General features: G+C 44.8%; 1 protein-coding gene across 8 annotated transcripts in view; it reads left to right on the top strand.

The window, feature by feature from the left end:
- TEAD1 (TEA domain transcription factor 1) overlaps positions 1-19534 on the top strand; it is a 274281-nt gene that overhangs the window by 36950 nt on the left and 217797 nt on the right. The window contains exon 1 of one of the 8 annotated variants that reach the window (XM_070383949.1): positions 18883-19108. The exons of the other annotated variants lie outside the window; for them this stretch is intronic. Coding sequence (XP_070240050.1) covers positions 19097-19108 — 12 coding nt within the window. The 5' untranslated portion in view covers positions 18883-19096. Of the gene's footprint in view, positions 1-18882; positions 19109-19534 lie in introns of those variants that run through there. 8 annotated transcript variants of the gene reach the window in all.

The raw sequence follows: 19534 nt of genomic DNA on the forward strand, positions 1-19534 counted from the left end.
TTCTATGCATGCGTGTGTGCTCAGTTGTGTCGACTCTGCAGCCTCGTGGACTGTACGCCAGGCTCCTCTGTCCATGGGATTCTCTAGTAGGCAAGAATACTGGAGTGGGTTGCCATTTCCTACTTGAGGGGATCTTCCCGACCCAGGGATCAAACCCAGGTCTCTTGTGTCTCCTGTGTTAGCAGGCAGATTCTTTACTACTGGCACCACCTGATTCCACATGTAAGTGATGTCATAAGGTATTTGTCTTTCTCTTTCCAACTACTTCACTTTATGATCATCCCTAGTTGCATCCATGTTGCTGCAACTGGCATTGTTTCATTCTTTTATGACTAATATTCCCTTGTATATGTGTACCACATCTTTATCCATTCATCTGTCAGTGGACATTTAAGTTGTTTCCAAGTCTTGGCTACTGTGAATAGTGCTGTATGAACACAGAGGTGGATGTATCTTTCTGGATTAGAGTTTTGTCTGAATATATGCCCAGAAGTGGGATTGCTGGTTGGTTGTTCAGTTGCTAAGTCATGTCCGACTCTTTGTGACCCCATGGACTGCAGCACACCAGGCTTCCCTGTCCTTCACTGTCTTCCAGAGTTTGCTCAAATTCATGTCCATTCAGCCAGTGATGCCATCTAGCCATCTCATCCTCTCCCCCACTGCCCTTCTCCTTTGCCTTTAGTCTTTCCTAGCATCAGGGTCTTTTCCAGTGAGTCGGCTCTTCGCATCAGGTGGCTAAAGTATTGGAGCTTGATTGCTGTATCATATGGTAGTTCTGTTTCTACTCAAACTAGGACTTTAAAACATTCATTAATAAAGGAATAGTTGAATAAACTCCAGAAAAACCATGTAGTGAATATTATAAAGTTTTTTGAAAATGATGAGGTCATCTTGTACTAATATATTGTTATGGAAAGATGGCAAAGCACTTACGTGAGAAAGTTAGATTATGGATCAATATGTGTAGTGTGATCCTATTTTATTTTATTTTTTAACTTTACAATATTGTATTGGTTTTGCCATATATCAACATGAATCTGCCACAGGTATACATGTGTTCCCCATCCTGAACCCTCCTCCCTTCCCATATTTTATACATAAGTGTGTGTATGAAATGAGAGCATGCGTGCTAAGTCATTTCAGACATGTCCAACTCTTTGCAGCCCCGTGGACTGCAGCCCACCAGGCTCCTCTGTCCATGGGATTCTCCAGACAAAAATACTGGAGTGGGTTGCTACACCTTCCTCCAGGGGATCTTCCTGACCCAGGGACTGACCCATGTCACTTACATCTCTGGCATTGGCAGGCAGGTTCTTTACCACTAACACCCCCTGGGAAGCCTCCCCTTTTCCTTGTCGGTAAAGACTACAAACAGGCCTTTCACTCTCCTAGGTTTTACTGAGAATCATTGAAAGGAAACTGATGAAGCAAAGGTAACAGAGTAACAGAGGTAAAGTAGCAAAGATGAAAGAAGCAAGGTGACAAATGGACAACAGTAACAGTGAGGCAGGCTTGCGGTCCCTCAGAGGCTCTGCTCCTGCAAAACTGTTGTCCCTGAGCCTTGGTCCCCAACTCCTGGTCAGATTCCTGGACTCATCTGTCACTCCCCAGGGTTGAATGTGCCAACCTTCCTCTCTTCTCAGCTCCCCACTCCATGTCCTCCCAGTATCTTTTTCCATCAGGTCCCTCAGCCCAGGGTTAGGCATCCGCGTGTAATTAAGGTGCCCTCGGCTAAATGTGGAATGTCCGTGTTCAGGTCCCCCGGGGAGTTTACATCTTTTGAGGGATACTCTCTGTAAAAGCCCTATACAGGGGCCGTTGTCTTAAATTATTTCTTCATGGACTCACTCTCGTCCTCAAAATCTTCCACCTGCCCATCCATTTGTCCTTTCATCCCTTTCTCCTTGCTCCCTTGCTCCCTTGATTAAAGCTCCTCCTTGGAGGATCACTGGTCTAGCCCTCAGATATGAAAATGTCAAGGGCCTCTCAGGCCTTTCCAACCATCACTGGCCCTGCCCTCTTCTGTGAGCCCTGTTTACATTTCTGCACTCACCCAACTTTGGTTGATGCTCACGCATGACTCCTACCCCAGTTATCTACTGAGTGCCAGAGTGTGCCAGGCACTGTCCTAGGCACTAGGGCTATAGCTGTGAGTGAAACAGACATCTAAAGATCCCTGCCCGTATGGTGCTTGCCTTGGGATGGAGAATTGAGTGGTCCTCAAGTCACCGATTCTGGCTTCCGTTTGGGACCATATAGCTGAGTGTGGTTTCAGCACCTTCTTCTCCCACAGACTCCTTATTACTGTAAATGCCATGCCCTGGAGTCGTTCCTTCTCCAGAGACAGAGGTGTGACGATACCTTGCGACCTAGTGTAACCAGCAGAACAGGTGTGAGAGAGAAGCTGTTGTTTCTGTAACAGTTCAGAGGGGCTTCTTGAGAGATTGGAGAATGGAATCTAGCCTGGAGACTGAGGCTAGGGGAGAGGGCAGGTGTTGTGTTCAGTTGGTGGTTGAAGAGGGGAAGCAGGGGTAACTGCATCTGCTTTGACTGGGTGCTGGTCACATCTGTGGGACCTGGGTCCCCAGGTCACAGGTGTTCTGCTCCTGGGGAAGCTTGTTTCTGGAAGTAGCGGCAGACCAGCCCCATCCTTGGGAGCAAGTGGGGCTCCTGGAGGGTCTTCACCAGGAGGGGCTGGGGTCAAGGGGGTCACCTCCTCTGCTTGATATGGATTCTATGTTGGGTTGCCAGATAAAACACAGGATGTCCAGTTACATCTGAATATCAGAAACAATCAGTACTTCTTTAGTGATAAGTCTGTCTCATGATTTGAATTTCAGAGAAGCAATATTTGGGTCAGAGTTATAATACAAAATTATTCGTGTGTTTATCTGAAATTCAAATTTAACTGGGCATCCTGTATTTTATTTCTAAATCTGGCAACCCCAGCGCTAGGGGTTCCTGGCTCAACAGAGGTGGTGAGGAAGATGAGGAAAAGGAGGACGATAATAACCCTAAATCAGCTGTGGTTTTTTTTTTTAATAAAAGCTTGACACGGGAATACTGTGCTCACTTCCTAGTTTACCTCAAACTGAGACTGTAATTTGCCTCCTTTCTACTAAGAAACATCACAAAGAGGTTGTAGCTTAGTGACTTGGGCTAGTTCTCAGCTCTGGTGAGAACTCCAGCTGGTTCTCTCTGCCCTGCCCTCATTTCTGTTGCATTGGAGCAGCAGGACAAGCAGAATCACTCGGCCCCTGTCCAGCCCCACTTACTCTCTGAGATAAAGGGGATGTCTGAGGGGGTGCAGTGGGGAGTGTGGCTAGAAATGCCCCAGGTTTTCCTGCTGTCCTTGGGCCACTCATTTCCTGCTGATGTCTCTTCCCCTTTCATTGGGTACCAGAGGTCCTTGATCCTGAATCCTTGAACTTGAACCATTGATCAAGTGGTCCGTTTGTGTTTTTCTCCTGGGCTCCTTTTAGGTTTTGTCTTTTTTCTAGCAGTGCTTTTATTTTAAGTCAGGGGTCAGCAAACTTTTTCTGTAAAAGGCTAGATAGTAAATATTTTTGACTTCGCAAGCCATGGGATCTCTGTCTGTGCTACTCAGCAATGCAATTGGAGTCAGAAAGCAGCCAGAGATGAAATGCAAACCAATGGGTGTGGCTGTTTCCCAATAAAATTTTGTTTATAGATGCAGAAATGTGAATGCTATGCAATTTATTATTCTCTTGATTTTTTCCAACTATTTAAAAATGCAAACGCCATTCTTAACTCGTGGGCCATACAAAAACAGATGGCAGGCCAGATTTGCCAACCCTGTTCTAAGTCAGCAGCAGAGACCATTACAGATCCGAAGCCTGGCTCTAGTCCCCCACTTATGAGCTGAATGGCTTCTCGCCCTGAGGTTACAGCTGCTGCTGCTGCCACCAGGTGACTGAGTGGGCTGGGATCTTAGGCAGTGGGTTTGCATTTCAGCTTCCTATGATGTAAGTACAGACCACATCCCAAAGTTTGCTATACAGAACAGGTTCCCATGTGGGTTTGTAAACCTCTTTTATTTGTTATTTTTAAAAAAACTTTTAAATTTTGTATTGGAGTATAGCTGATTAGAGCTTCCCTGGTAGCTCAGTTGGTAAAGAATCTGCCTGCAATGAAGGAAACCCTGGTTTGATTTCTGGGTTGGGAAGATCCTGGAGAACGGGATTGGGTACCCACTCCAGTATTCTTGGGCTTCCCTGGTGGGTCACATGATGAAGAATCTGCTTGCAATGCGGGAGACCTGGGTTCGATCCCTGGGTTGGGAAGAACCCCTGGAGGAGGGCATGGCAACCCATTCCAGTATTCTTGCCTGGAGAATTCCCACGGACAGAGGAGCCTGGTGGGCTACAGTCAGCGTAGTTGCAAAGAGTCAGACACGACTGAGTGGCTAAGTGCAGCATAGCTGATTAACAATGTTGTGATAGTTTCAGGTGGACAGTAGAGGGACTCAGCCATACAGGTATTCATGTACAAGTATCCATTCTCCCCCAAATTCCCCTACCATGCAGGTTGCCATGTAACATTGAGCAGAGTTCCCTGTGCTACACAGTAGGACCTTGTTTGTTATCCATTTTAAATACAGCAGTGTGTACCCGTCGATCCCAAACTCCCTAATTCTCCCTTCCTCCCATCCTTCCCCCTGGCACAATAAGTTTATTTTCTGAGTCTTGTAAATCTTATTTTGAAAATGAGCCATTAATGGTCAAGTCTGTGCATAGAGTCAGTAGTACAGTGAACATATAGGCATTCCTCATTTTATGAAGCTTTGTTTTATTGTGCTTTGCAGGTACTGCATGTTTTACAAATTGAAAGTTTGCGGCAACCCTGCTTTTCCAGGTGCCATCTCTCCACCAGCATTTGTTCACTGTGTCTCTCTCTCACATTTTGATAATTCTCACAATATTTGAAACTTTTTCATTGTTTGCTCTATTTGTTATTTTCATTATATTTGCTGGGGTGATCTGTGGTCTTTTCTGTTACTATTCTAATTGTTTTCGGACATTATGAACCGTACCCATTTAAAACAGTGAACTTAATCCATAAATGTATGAGTCTGACTGTTCCACCAAGTGTCTGTTCCCTCATTTCTCTCCCTCTTCTCAGGCCTCCCTGTTTCCTGAGACACAGAAATATTGAAAGTGAGCCAGTTAATAACCCTACAGTGGCCTTTGCTCAAGTGAAAGGAAGAGCCATACCTCTCTCACTTTAAAATCAAAAGCTAGAAATGGTGAAGCAGGAAGTGAGGAAGTCATGTTGAAAGTTGAGACAGGCCCAAAACTAGGCTTCTTGCATCAGTTAGCCAAGTTATGAAGGCAAAGGAAAAGTTCTTGAAGGAAATTGAAAGTGCTACTCCAGTAGCACTTTAAAAGAAAATGAAACAGCTTTGTTGCTGATTCATGGAGAAAGCATCAGCGGTCTGGACAGAAGACCATACTAGCCACAACCTTCCTTAAGTTAAGGACTAGTCCACATCATGGCCCTGACTCTCTTCAATTCTGTGAAAGCCACTATTGGTGAGGATGCTGCAGAAGGAAAATTTGAAGCTAGCAGAGTTTGATTCCTGAGGTTGAAGGAAAGAAACCATCTCCACAACATAAAAGTGCAAGCTGCAAATAAGTGCTGATGTAGAAGCCACAGTAAGTTACCCAGAAGATCTAGCTAAGACCATTAATGAAGGTGGCTACGCTAAACAACAAATTATCAGATACCCTAATATTGGAAGAAGGCCAGCTCAGTCTTTCATAGATAGAGAGGAGAAGTCAGTGAATGCCTAGCTTCAAAGACAAGGTTAATGCAGCTGGTGATTTGAAGTTGAAGCCAGTGCTCATTTACTGTTAGGGAAATCTTGGGGCCCTTAAGAATTATGCTAAATCTGTCCTGCCTCTACTATGTAAAAGGAAGAATAAAGCATACCTGGTGACAGAATGATTTGCTGAATATTTTAAAACCATGGCTCAGAAAAAAAGATGGTTTTCAAAATATGACTTTTCATTGACAATATACCTGGTCACCCAAGAGCTCTGATGGAGATGTACAATGAGATTTTCATGCTTGTTAATACAGCATCCATTCTGCAGCCTTGTGGGTCAAGGAATAATTTTGATTTTCAAGTTTTATTATATAAGAAATACATTTTGTAAGGTTATAGCTGCTGTAGGCAGTGACTCCTCTGATGGGACTGGGGGAAAAGTAAATTGAAAACCTTCTGGAAAGAATTTACCATTCTAAATGCAATTAAAGACATTCAGGATTCATGCAAAGAGGTCAAAATATTAACATTAAGGAAAGTTTGAAAGAAGTTGATTCTGACTCTCCTCTGTGACTTTGAAGGCTTTAAGACTTCAGTGGGGGAAGTAACTGCAGATGTTGTAGAAATACCAAAAGAAAGCCTAAAGTTGTGACTGAATTGCTACAATCTCATGATAAAACTTTAACAGATGAGGAGTTGCTTCTTATGAATGAGCAAAGTAGTTTCTTGAGGTGGAATCTATTCCTATGAAGATGCTGTGAAGATTGTTGAAATGATAACAAAGGATTTAGACTATTACATAAACTTAGTTGATAAAGCAGGGTTGAGAGAAAATTGACTCCAATTTTGCACGAAGTTTTACGGTGGGTAAAATGCTAACAGCATTGCAGCTACAGAGAAATCATTTGTGAAAGGGAGAGTCAATCCATGTAGCAGCCTTTCTTGTCTTATTTTAAGAAATTGCCAGAACCACCCCAACCTTTGGCAGTCACCACCCTGATCACTTGGCTGCCATCAGCAGTGAAGCAAGACCCTCCACCAGCAAAAAGATTATGACCTGGGCTTCCCTGGTGGCTCAGTGGTAAAGAATCCACCTGCCAGTGCAGGAGACAGGGGTTCGATTCTTGGTTTGGGAAGAACCCACATGCCACAGAGAAACTAAGCCCATGCATCACAAGTGCTGAGCGCACGTGCCGCCAGCTATAGAAGCCTGTGCACCCTAGAGCCTGTGCTCTGCAAGAAGAGAAGCCACCACAATGCGAAGCCCACACACCGCAACTAGAGAGTACCCCTGCTTACTGCAACTAGAGAAAAACCTGTGCAGCAATGACAACCGGGCACAGACAAAAATAAATAAATAACTGAAAAAGAAAGATTACAACTTGACAAAAGCTTGGATGATGGTTAGCACTTTGTAACAAAGTATTTTGAAATTAAGGTATGTGCGTTGCTTTTAGGTATACTGCTATATTGCACACTTAATCAACTACAATATAGTATAAACATTGTTGTCGCTCAGTTGTGTCTGACTCTTTGCGACCCCATGGACTGCAGCACACCAGGCTTCCCTGTCCTTCACCATCTCCCAGAGTTTGCTCAAACTCATGTCCATTGAGTCGGTGATGCCATCCAATTATTTCATCCTCAGTCATCCGCTTCTCGTCCTACCTTCAATCTTTCCCAGCAGTAAGGTCTTCTCTAATGAGTTGGCTCTTTGAATCAAGTGGCCAGAGTATTGGAGCTTCAGCATCAGTCCTTCCAAGGAATACTCAGGATTGATTTCCTTTAGGATTGACTGGTTGGATTTCCAGGGTCTTCTCGCAGACTCTTCCAGTCCAAGTAGTATAAGGATAGCTTTTATTAATATATGCACTGGGAAGCCAAAAAACTTGTGTACCTTGCTTTTAGTGTGATATTTGCTTTATTGTGGTAGCCTGGAACAGAACCCTCAATATCAAGATATAACTGTAGTTTATAGTGACCATAGGCAACAGTATCAGGAGTAATTTGGGGCTAATAAATAAGTAAGCAGAGGAATTGGATATGAAACACTTAAATGTCTCTGTTCAAATGCTGCCTTCTACATACAGATGTGTGTGTTTGGTACTGTGTTTTTAAATGGGAAGATCAGGTTAGGTTTGACTTTCTGTCACCAGATGGAGTCTAGCTGTACCTGAAACACGGGTTAGGAGGCAGGGCCTTTCATTCCTGAGTGTCCTGACTGATGGGGGTCTTGTGTTTTATGGATATAAGATGTGCTGGGTGAGGAAAACAATGGAATTACGCTTCCCACAGAAATCACTCCTGGACTGAGAATCGAGTTTGCACGTGTGCCCTGTAGCATTCGTTCCTGCCGAGTGCTAGGAGATGGGTGGTTATTAGGTTATGTCAAAGTGGTGTTTGCCTTAATACACGATCCTCCTGCAGTAACTCAATAAGGGGAGGTGGAAGGGGGGCAGGGATAGAATGTGGTGACCTGCATGTTTCTGAAACACGGCGCATCTGGAAGTCAAGGAAGCTTCGTGTGGTGATATCAGGGAGTTCTTGGGGACCTGCACCCAGACCTGTGGCAGGTTTGAATTCACGAACGCTGGCATCTCGTGTGAGGCAGGATAGCTTAATGGTCAAAAGAACAGCAACTGGGCCCAGACTGCCTGGCTCCTGGCTCCTGGCTCCCAGCCCACCAGTTTCGAGCCTTTTGCCTTTGGGAAAATTACTTAACCTTGCTGTTTACTGAATAGTACAATAGGGGCATTAAGAGTTCCTACCTCATAGACCTGTTGTAAGAGTAAAAATGACTTAATGTACGTGAAGCGCTTAAGATTGTGCCTGGCCCGTGCATCCTTATTGAGATAAAAGTATGAAGAAGTGGCTTTCTTTTCCTTTGACCTCATGTTGTGAAGTCTGGAAAGTACAACTCTGGTAGGAATGGGTCAAAACAGGCTCATAACTCCACCCCCTCCTCCCACTTTCTCATACAGAGATGCATGAGCATCCCTGGGAAAGATCCTGGGTGTTCTTTGTGAGTAGTGGTCCATGGATGATGCTTGGCCCTGACATGACCCGTGGCTCACCTGCTTGAGCTGTCACTTGTTGGCTGTGGGACCTTCAACAGCTTCCTCCCCTCTTAGAGCGTGAGACAGATTCGTGGGCATCTCCACAGTCCCCACAGGACTGTCTTGGGGGCATCAAAGAAGACAATGAAAGTGAATAGGCTTTGTAAGCTGCAAAGTTGCTCTTCAGAGGCAAGATGTCCTCTCGCATCCCCTTGGTCTCTCTGCCCCTCAGCCTTTGTGGGACAAGGGCTTTGAGATCATGTTTATAGAGTGACGTGGTTCTTCTGTAAGGATTTCACTATCTCCCACTTTTTTTTGGTGGAATTAATTGGCAAAAGTAAAATTTGAAGTTGTGTGATAATAACATTTTGATTTCGTGTACTGGCATTTCTGAGTCCAATTCCAAATCCTTTTCCGTAAATTACATTCTTGTTTTATCCCTGTAGGGTTCTCAAGCATAGGGCAAGGCTAGTTTAAAGTCAGATGTCTTTATATTTATTTCACTGTGATTCAGGCTTTTCTTTTAAAGGAGAAATTCCATAAGTTTCAATAACCAGCATCCTAATGGTATCTAAAGTATCTTCTTCTACCCTGCTTTGGGCTGAGTAGTATAAATTTTACTTACATATGCTTTACATGTAATCAGCGTATTCAATGAAGGGCAGTTCTTTAACTTTTAAGAGTTGGAGAAGTTTGCTCTGGCATTTTCTTGCAGTGGATATCGTCCAAGAGTCTTTTGAGCAACCGCTGCTGAATTGTAGTTACTTTCTGTGACTCTCTTATAGTGACATTTCCAGGAATCAGGAAAGGGTTCATTGCCCTGGCCTGAGTCACAAGCCCCCTCCTCAGGGTCTCTGCAGGAGCAGCAGCCCCTGTTTGCTCACCCCCAACAGAATAGAAGAAGAGTAGTTAGTTTGAGGAGGTGATAGAAGGTGCCTGGGGATGGGGGAGTGACTGCAAGGGCTTGCTGTAGCATGCTATGGAGGATGTCCTTGTCCCACAGTGAGGGAGGGAAGGAGAGGGTCCCGCACACATCCAGGGTAGGATACTGTCCCACAGGCTCCCCGAAACCTGAGATGCTACTGGTCAGTCAGCCTCACGCCTTGCCGGACCCCTGCACAGTTCCTGGCCACGCAGAGCGTCGCTGAACCCCTGAGATTCCGTGCCATGTGCATGATTCCAGAGGGCTCTCGGTACACCGCTGTCTCTCCCCCTCCTCCTCTTCCACTTTTTTGGTCAAAAGGCCAGGCTAGGGACAAAGATGATTTTGCACCGAAAAGGACAAGCCGTGCTGAGATAAGTCTTGGCAGCCTTTTCAGAATCTGATCAGGGAGAAGCCCTGGGTTGGAGGTGTAGGTCATGATTTAAGCATCAGATAGCTTGACCAGCTCTACCAGTCTGGAGCTTTGAGCCCTGAGACTCTGTGACTTTAAAATTCTGCTTTGGGAAATGAATATTGGGGGCATGGCCTCCCAAAGGAGGGGAAGGCAGAGTGGGAGGAACATTTGCCTGGTAGCATTGTCCATAATAAAAGTTCAAACCCTTCCACTCCTCAAGGCAGGGTGTGCTGGTAAATGGAACCGGCCATGGATTCCCTAATCTGTGTCCTTCTCAAAACATGAACGAGTCCTTGAATCCCCAGAGCCGGTTGCTCCATAAATAGTTACTGAAGTGATTTGGACTATAGATTTCTTTTCTTTGGGAAGGAAGTTTGAAATCTAACTCGATCGTTTTTCTGGGGCCCTGGCAGGCCAGGTGACCTTTCAGATCCTAGCCTGTAATTGGTCCAGCTGGAGAGCCACGCCCAGCTTCTCCTCCTAAGGGAGGGGCATTTCTCTTCATATTGTGTTGTTGTTCTAATTAAATCATGGGTAATGTCTATGGCATGCTTAATTTCTAATTAGGTGACTTTATGGATCAATTTGCATTTAATGTTAAATCTAATGTGGAAATCATTAAAAAGTTTGATCCCTGGGGAGAGGAATAGATACTTATTCTGTGCCTATTAAAAATAACAAATATATGTCCTGTATTAGCAGATGAATTTTTTTTTATGTGGAATTGGAAAAAGTGGAGAATGCAGGACACATAGGTAGCGTATGTGCTTGTGCACTGGGGAAACGTCTAGTGTTCCGATTTTATGGTGCTTCCAGTTGTAATAGGTGCCATCCACTGGAACTTGACTGTGTGCCAGTCCTGTGGCAAGTCCTTTAAGGGCATTGTTTTACTTAACCCTCACAATAACTCTCTGAGGTGAGCATTAGTATTATCCCCCATTACAGATGAGGAAACTGAGGCTTGGGACATGAAGGCCTTGCAGTCAGAAGATGGTGAAGGCAGAGTTTGAATCCAGGCCAGTTTGAGTTCATAATCGATCTTGACTCTTGATTACGTGGGGACGTGCACCCATGGGTGCTTGATAACTGTAGCCAGTAGAACCCTGCAAGTGGTCTGGGTGTCACTGGCGTCTAAAGTGTTTGCAGCTGATGGGAATTTGGGGTCAGCGTAAGCGCTACCATTAGTGCATTCAGGGAGAAAGATGGGTCCTGAGGTGAGCAGCTGAGGCTCTCACAGCATCCACAGGCTAAGAGGCAGCTCCAGCAAGGGCCACTTCCTGTCCACAGCTTGGTGTGAGGTTGGCCCCGGCGCTCCCTCTGGGAAACCTCTTCAGGTTTACTCCACACCTTTGAACGTGTGTGTACAGCGTGTTTCCTTTGGACAGTGGATCCTCTCTAGGACCTTCTTTTAGACTTTATTCATTCTCTTATTTTTCGTGTTTGACTACCTTGTATTTAGTGAAGACTGTAGAGAATGTGCTCTTGAACCCAGAGTCTCTTCCTTACTGCCTAAGTCTTTCGGTAAACCATCTAGTCCTACTTGCTAGTCTGTTGGATGTCATCTAGTCTGCTGGGTGTCTGAGGACCTGTGAGTGTGGAAGCACCCGGCCCACGTGGTGGGCATGATGTGTACTTGGTAAACAAGTTCTCCATTCCTTTCTCCTGTAGGAACAGTGTCTGTTTATGGATGAAATGACCAGATCCAGGAGCCCTCACGTTTTTTTCTGGCTCTTGCTGGTGCCTACTGTTCATTCACTCAACCACTGTTGACAAATGCACAGCATCCCAGGCCCTCTTCTAGCGTTTGGGATACAGCATCACTGCGTAGGACACGGGATGCTCTGCACCCCACCCCCACATCATGGGCCTTTCTGCATGGTGCGGGCAGACAAGCAAGCAAAACAAACATTAAGTGTAGTTGGATGCAAGATATTGCCTCACCACCAGCTCGAGCAGTCATTCATGTCTCTGCTTCTTCAACAGGTGGTTTGAATACCTATTATGTTCCCAGCACTACGCTAAACACGGGCGTGTGAAACTGGATAACACTTGGGAGCCCAGGACTTCTTTCACCAGAAAAAGAAGTGTCTGAGGAACACAGATTACCCTCTTGTGTTTTTCCATCTTAAACATTAAAAAGAAAAACATTTTCACTCTTTGACGATGAATACTCATTTGAACAAGTACAAGCTTCTAAACCTAACCTCCTCTCCAATCCAGGGGACTTTCTTAAGTGTGGGGAGGTGGACATATGAGTTGGGTGTTTGGATCTGGCAGATGTTTGCAGGATTTTTAACTGTACTCTGTTGTGCTTATTCTGGCAGTCGTGTCTGACTCTTTGAGACCCTATGGACTGTAGCCTGCCAGGCTCTTCTGTCCGTGGGAATTCTCCAGACAAGGATACTGGAGTGGGTTGCCGTGCCTTCCTCGAGGGGATCTTCCCAACCCAGGGATCAAATCCAGGTCTCCCGCATTGCAAGTGGATTCTTTACCATCTGAGCCACCAGGGGAGCCCAAGAATACTGGAGTGGGTAGCCTATCCCTTCTCCAGGGAATCTTCCTGACCCAGGAATTGAACCGGGGTCTCCCGTATTGCAGGCAGATTCTTTACCAGCTGAACTACCAGGGAAGCCCAGGATTCTTAACTAGTGGTTCTCAAGTATTCCTGTGCAGAAGAATTGCCTGGGCAGCTGGTTAAATTCAGATTCAGGTGTTCCACTCCCAGACAGATCTTCCTCGGCAGGGTTACATCCTGATATTCCTTAACTTTTACGTACTTTAGTTGTAAAGAAAAATCAGACTTCTTCTGCCATGTAAAATTGAGAAAGTATTACAGATCTTCCTCCCCTTAGGATGAGTTATGTCATCAAACTGATAAAACCCATCCTAAATTGAAAATAGTGTAAGTTGAAATGCATTTGATACACTTAAAACCTCCTAAACATCACAGCTTAGCTTGGCCTATCTTAAATGTGCTCAGAACACTTACCTCAGCCTACAGTTGGGGAAAATCATTTAACATAAAGCCCCTTTTATAATAAGTGTTGCTTGTCTCGTGTAATTGATTCAATACTGTACTGCAAGCGAAAAACAGACTGGAAGGGGAGGAAGTTCCCCCTTGTTACTGCTGTCCAGCATCACGAGATAGTATTGTACTACTTATCGTGACCTAGGGAAAAGACCAGAAGTTAAAATTTGAAGTATGGTTTTTATTGAGTGTGTGTCACGTTTGAACCTTGCAAATTTGAAAACTCTTTCAGTTGGACCATCAGTATGCCTAGTAGAATTGTCACTAATTCACCAGCTCTGGTTGGGGACCGTTTATCTGAGATTTCACCTGCTTTACAGGTGAGTTGGACACAGGCTGTTTATGAACCATACATGGATGGTTCCACACAGTGCTGGAAGAAAGGTGAACCTCTTCATTTTATTAAGGAGGAAACTATTTCCCAGAGACAGGAGGGATCTCAAAACCAGCAGCAGCAGTTGACAGGACGGGCTGGGGCCTTGGAGCAGAATTGATATAAAGTCTCATCCTGTCTGTCATTTGTAGCTTAGTACAGATTTGGGTACCTCCTCCTGCTTCTCCGAGCATCTGTTTGCTCATCAGCCTACCTCGGGGGCTGAGAGATGTGATAGGAGGGACCCAGGCAAGCTTAGGATAGAGACTAGTGCTAGAAATTGTTCCATGTCCCAAATCAGCATCTTGGTTTCCCAGATTCCTGATTCATCCTTTGAATGCGAGTTGAGCAGCTGCATATGCACCCAATGATTTTTCTTTTTTCACAAGATAAAATGCTATAACCACAATAAAAAGATTGAAAAAAAGAAAAAAGTTCACCCACAAGCTCACTATCCTCCCACAACTGTTTTCATTTTTCCTTTTAACCCTTGTCTGCATGCAGACATATTTCTGTATAGTTGTAATCATATGTAGACCCAATTTTGTATTCTGCTCTTTTCAGTAAACCTTAAGCAAATGTTTTCCAAATGGTTACATAGTCTTCAAAATGATTTTTAATGGTTTTACAATCTATCATCCCACAGGCTGAATTTATTTAACCATTCATCTGTTATTGGACATTTAGACTTTTTTCCCCCCTACAGTTTTGTGCTATTATAAATAATACTTGGAGATATGGCTTCATACTTATTGTAGATTAGTTCCTTAGGGTGGATTCCCAAGAGCAGGATTTCTGGGTTAAAGGGCAATTTTTTTTTTGGCTCTCAATGGATATTTCTAAATTGCTTTCCAGAAGACTTGTGCCAGTTTACAATGCCACCAGCAAAGCAGTAAGGTACTAACTTCAACCACTTGGCCTACATTAGATAAAGTCACTTTTACAAAGGCTTGGCTCAATGATACCTCATTGTTTACTTGGTATTTCTTCAATTATGATAAGGTTTGAATCTGGTTGAATTTATTATTATAATGCTTTTTTCTTGGCTGTGTTGGTTCTTCTGTGTAGATCGCAGGCTTCTCTAGTTGTGTGTGGGCTTAGTTGCCCTGCGGCACATTGGATCTTAGTTCCCCAACCAGGGATTGAACCCATACCCACTGTGTTGGAAGGTGGATTCTTAACCACTGAATCACAGGAAAATCCCTATCATTATCTTCTTTAGGTTTGCTTCTGCTTCTGCTAAGTCGCTTCAGTCGTATCCGGCTCTGTGCGACCCCAGAGATGGCAGCCCACCAGGCTCCCCTGTCCCTGGGATTCTCCAGGCAAGAACACTGGGGTGGGTTGCCATTTCCTTCTCCAACCGATGAAAGTGAAAAGTGAAAGTGAAGTCGCTCAGTTGTGTCCAACTGTTAGCAACCCCGTGGACTGCAGCCCACCAGGCTCCTCCATCCATGGGATTTGCCAGGCAAGAGTACCGGAGTTGGGTGCCAGTGCCTTCTCCATCTTTAGGTTTAGTTTCTTTTTTTTTTTTTGTTATGGGCAGGACCTAGCCTTGTGAGGTCAGATTTTCTGCTTGGAATTTTTTAGATTCTTAGATTTTACAGTTCAAAAAAGAAACCAAATTCCCAGTACCTAAACCCAGAGGCCATCTGTATAATAAACACTTCGGACATATTTTGCAGTTGGATTCACTGTTTGGGATCTTAATGTCCTTGCAGGTCACTGGTTAATCGGGTGATCCTTGCAAAGGAGAGGGGCCCTTCCTCTTCTCCTTAGAGTCCACTTTGTTCTTTCCTTTTAGCATTCAGCACCCCACTTCCTGTCCCCCACCTCCCCTGTAAGCACTGTTTTTGTCCCTTTGGAGATAAAACATGAAAGGATCATCTTTTTAGTCTGCTCCTTCAACTTTAAAATGCAGGTTGCCTAAATTATGTAGTACGGAACCAGGATAAAGAAAATCACAGCGTTGTAGCAAATTGCTTTTAACTGCACTGCAAAAGCAGTCGTCTAAGAATCGCAGGAAGGTGTATTTGAGGGTGTAATCTTAGCTTGCGGTGAAGGGGAGTCTGACTTGTTTTTCAAGTCGGTCTTGAATAACTTTGTTCTTTCTGGAATGCTCACCATCCTTAGCGTGACAGAGTTTGCTTGATGGCAGACTCTTTCACTGTGATGTACATACCAGGGCCGCAGAACTGGTTTGTTTATTTGCCTGGGGTAAGTGATTGAAACTCCTCCCTTTTGCAGCAGTGCCCAGCGTGAGATGGGTGACTCTGGTCCCCCAGGTGTCCTTACAGTGGCCCCTGGGATCACACCATCCCCTCTCCAAGGACCATGAAAGGGATAAAGGACGCGTACTCCTCTCAGCAGGAGACACAGGTTTCTCAACGTGTGGACCTTGGGTAGTGCCGCCCCAAATGGGCCACTGCCTGGAGTTGGCCGAATAGCCGGACGTCTGTACGTAAGAGAATGGTCATGGCTCTATTGCAGTTTAATTTGTTAATGAAACAAGACGGAGTGCATTTTCCCCTCCCGCACACCTCCCGGGCTGTTTGAGATGAGGCACAATTAATTTATTTGTACTGTCTGTGGAGGCGTATGCCAGCTAATGTAGTGCAAGAGCTTTTATCTTTCTGTTTGTAATGAAGAGGGGCAGGCTGCTGGCACATCGACAAGGATTACTGATGACTCATTCTCAGACTGCAAAGTGCTTTCTTCTGAAATAATAAAACGCATGTACACACATACACGTACATGCAAACCTAGTTCCTGTTTGAAATGGGCAGAGTTAGTATGGGAAATTTCAGACCTCCTGAAAACATTGCAGGAGAGAGAAAGGACAGATGAAGCTCTTTCTCCAGCTCCTTGGCTTGGCCTGCCAGAGTGCAGCAGGAGATAGACACTTCGGAGATAGACACTCCCTACCTAGCTCGGATGCCTGGCTCCTTTGTGCTGTCCTCTGCGCTCCAGTAGGCAGCCTCCCCTATGGCCACCTCCCAGTGGGGCCTGGCAGACAGATGCCTGTTTACCTGGGGGGCCTGCCCTCTGGACTGCTTGCTACCTCAGATCTCTGGGCAGCACGTCTGGGGCTTGGTTTTGTGCAGCCATGAATTCCGGGCCTGTTCGATGTTTGCCCAGGAGTGGAGTGCACTGGGTTTCTTCTAGCTTTTCTCTGAGTTCCCCAGGCCTGGGCCTGGCCACTGGCAGTATTATTTGTGGACTGCTCTGTCATCTCACTTTGACATACTTCGGAAGAAGTAGTTTCTGTAATAGTTTACATTCACTTGGTCCTTTACAGTGTATAAGGCATTCTGGCCATTACAGCAACTCTGTGATCTGGTTATTTTGTTGCCCCTCTTTTATGGATAAGGAAATTGATGACCAAGTGGCTAGCAATGGCACTGAAAACCAGGACTTTGGAGTCTGAAACCTGACCTTGTGATCTTTTGATGATATTCATTCATTAAAGGCAAAAATTAACCATTTTCTATTTAAGAAATTAAAAGATACTTGCCCCTTGGAAGGAAAGCTGTAACAAACCTAGACAGCATATTAAAAAGCAGAGACATCACTTTGCCAACAAAGATATATATAGTCAAAGCTATGGTTTTTCCAGTGGTCAGGTAGGGGTGTGAGAGCTGGACCATAAAGAAGGATAAGTGCCAAAGAATGGATGCTTTCAAACTGTGGTGCTGGAGCAGACTCTTGAGAGTCCCTTAGACAGCAAGGATATCAAACCAGTCAATCCTAAAGGGAATCAACCCTGAATATTCATTGGAAGGACTGTTGTTGAAGCTAAAGCTTCAATACTTTGGCCACTGATGGAAAGAGGTGACTCATTGGAAAAGACCTTGGTGCTGGGAGAGACTGAGGGCAGGAGGTGAAAGGGGAAGCAGAGAATGAAATAGTTAGGTAGCATTACCAACTCAATGGACATGAATTTGCACAAGCTCCGGGAGATAGTGGAGGACAGAAAAACCTGATATGCTGCAGTCCATGAGGTTGCAAAGAGCTGGACATGACTTAGCAACTGAAAAAGAACAGTGTAAGAAACATAAATGATTGGCTAGGGAAGCTATTCAAGAATTACATGAGAGGGACTTCCCCATCAGTCCAGTGGTTAAGACTCTTCGCTTCCATGGCAGGGGGCCTCGGTTCTATCCTTGGTTGAGGAACTAAGATCCTAAATGCTTCTAGTTGCAGCCAAAAAAAGAAAGATGTACATGAGAGAACATAGACATTTCTGTAGTTCTCTGGAATAGCAGGAAGTTTATAGGATACTTTTTAAAGACCTGAAAATAATCTGGTTTGCCCCCTTTTGTACTGGTCCAGAGAAATAACCTTTCAAGTGCAGTCTGAGTGTTCTTTCCTGTGTCAGATGGCTGGTCAAGCTGGTTGTGCAATGTGGGCTCGGGGTAAGTGCCCCATTTGGTATTTGTGACCCAGGCGTGAGCAACGCAAGTTGCTCCATGGCCTTGTCGACTTTCACAGCTGAAAGGAACCATGGAGATTTTACAGAGGAGGAAACTATGGCCTAGAGAGAGAGAGATTTTGTGTTAGGAGGGATTTCATTCATTTATCCAACCATCCATCCATGCATCTGGCAAATATTTATTGAGGCAGTACTATGTTGGGAGATAAGGCTTGGGCGATGAATGAAACAGTCTTGTTTCAAGGAAGTCCAATAGTGGGTAATACAGGCAGGCACTCACAGTATGGGGTTAAGGTTTGGAGGTGTGAAGTTTTGGGGGCTCTGTTGGGGGCATAGCTACAGAGGCTTCCTTAAAGGAGTGGTGGCTACAATGAGACTTGAAGGTTGGAGCTGCAAGTCACTGAAACATGGAGAACCTATGTCAGCTGAAATCTGGGGCCTCCCCAAATTAATATCCAGCAGAAACTGGTGCCACTGAAAAGGCTTTATGTATGTCCTCTAGGTACTTAGAAACAGCAAGAGTTAGGCCCCCTGAGACTCAAGCATGTGTAAGACGTGCTCGCAGTAGGTCCACCCCGTGCAGTCCATAGCCACGAGCCACAGTGCTGTTCAGCACCTAGAACTGAGTTGCTCCATCAGTGTTCAGTAGCCGCTGGACTTTGAAGACTTGGTACTAAAAAAGAAGGTGAAATACCTCATTGGCAATTTTTTCTTTATATTGATTAGAGGTTGAAATAATATTTGGGTGTGCTGGGTTAATAGAAGTTACTGAAATTAATTTCACATTTCTTTTTTCCTTTTGTAATGAGGCTAGTAGGAAATGTGTGATGGCATGTGTGGCTTACCTTGTGTTTCTATTGGGCAGCGGTGCTGGGTGGAGAGGCGCCCGGGAGAGGAAGTGGGTCGGTGATGAGAACACAGGATTTAGAAGAGATGGAAGCTGGGTCCAGAGGTACAGCCTGCGGCAAGCCTGCACGCCCCTGCCCTTCTGTGTAATGTGACACTAACAGCCTTACAGCTGGGCCTGAGAATAAAGTCAGAATGCCTCTGAGAAGTGCACCGTGGTATGAGCTGTGATCCTCCTGATGATAAGACAGGTTAGTGGGAAGACAGGATATCCCATACAGTATATACTGGTGTTTTAAAAGGCAGATGAGAAATTTGGCCAGTCAGAGAGTAAGAGGCTGGAGTGTGGGAAATGCGTGCAGTACACAGTGAATTACAGACTGGGGGTGGATCTGTGTGACATGCTGTGGATAAGAAAATTCCATTTCTGTTGCACTTGGCTTGCTCTGCTCCAGGAATTCCCTCATCTCTCACACTGGAGTTTGCATCCAGGCTTTTTATAGTCCTCGTTTCTTGTTTTGTTTAGTCTCCAAAGGTCAATAAGACCTAATAACCATTTCTTTATTTCTTTTTCATCTTTGGGTATTTAGTATTCTAATCCTAAAACTCAGCACTCATTAAATGCTTGATGAATGAATTGTCATCATTCTGTAAGTTTTTTTTACTGAAGACCTAAT

The sequence above is a fragment of the Bos mutus genome, chromosome 15 (genome assembly GCF_027580195.1).
Source record: "Bos mutus isolate GX-2022 chromosome 15, NWIPB_WYAK_1.1, whole genome shotgun sequence".
NCBI lineage: Eukaryota > Metazoa > Chordata > Mammalia > Artiodactyla > Bovidae > Bos > Bos mutus.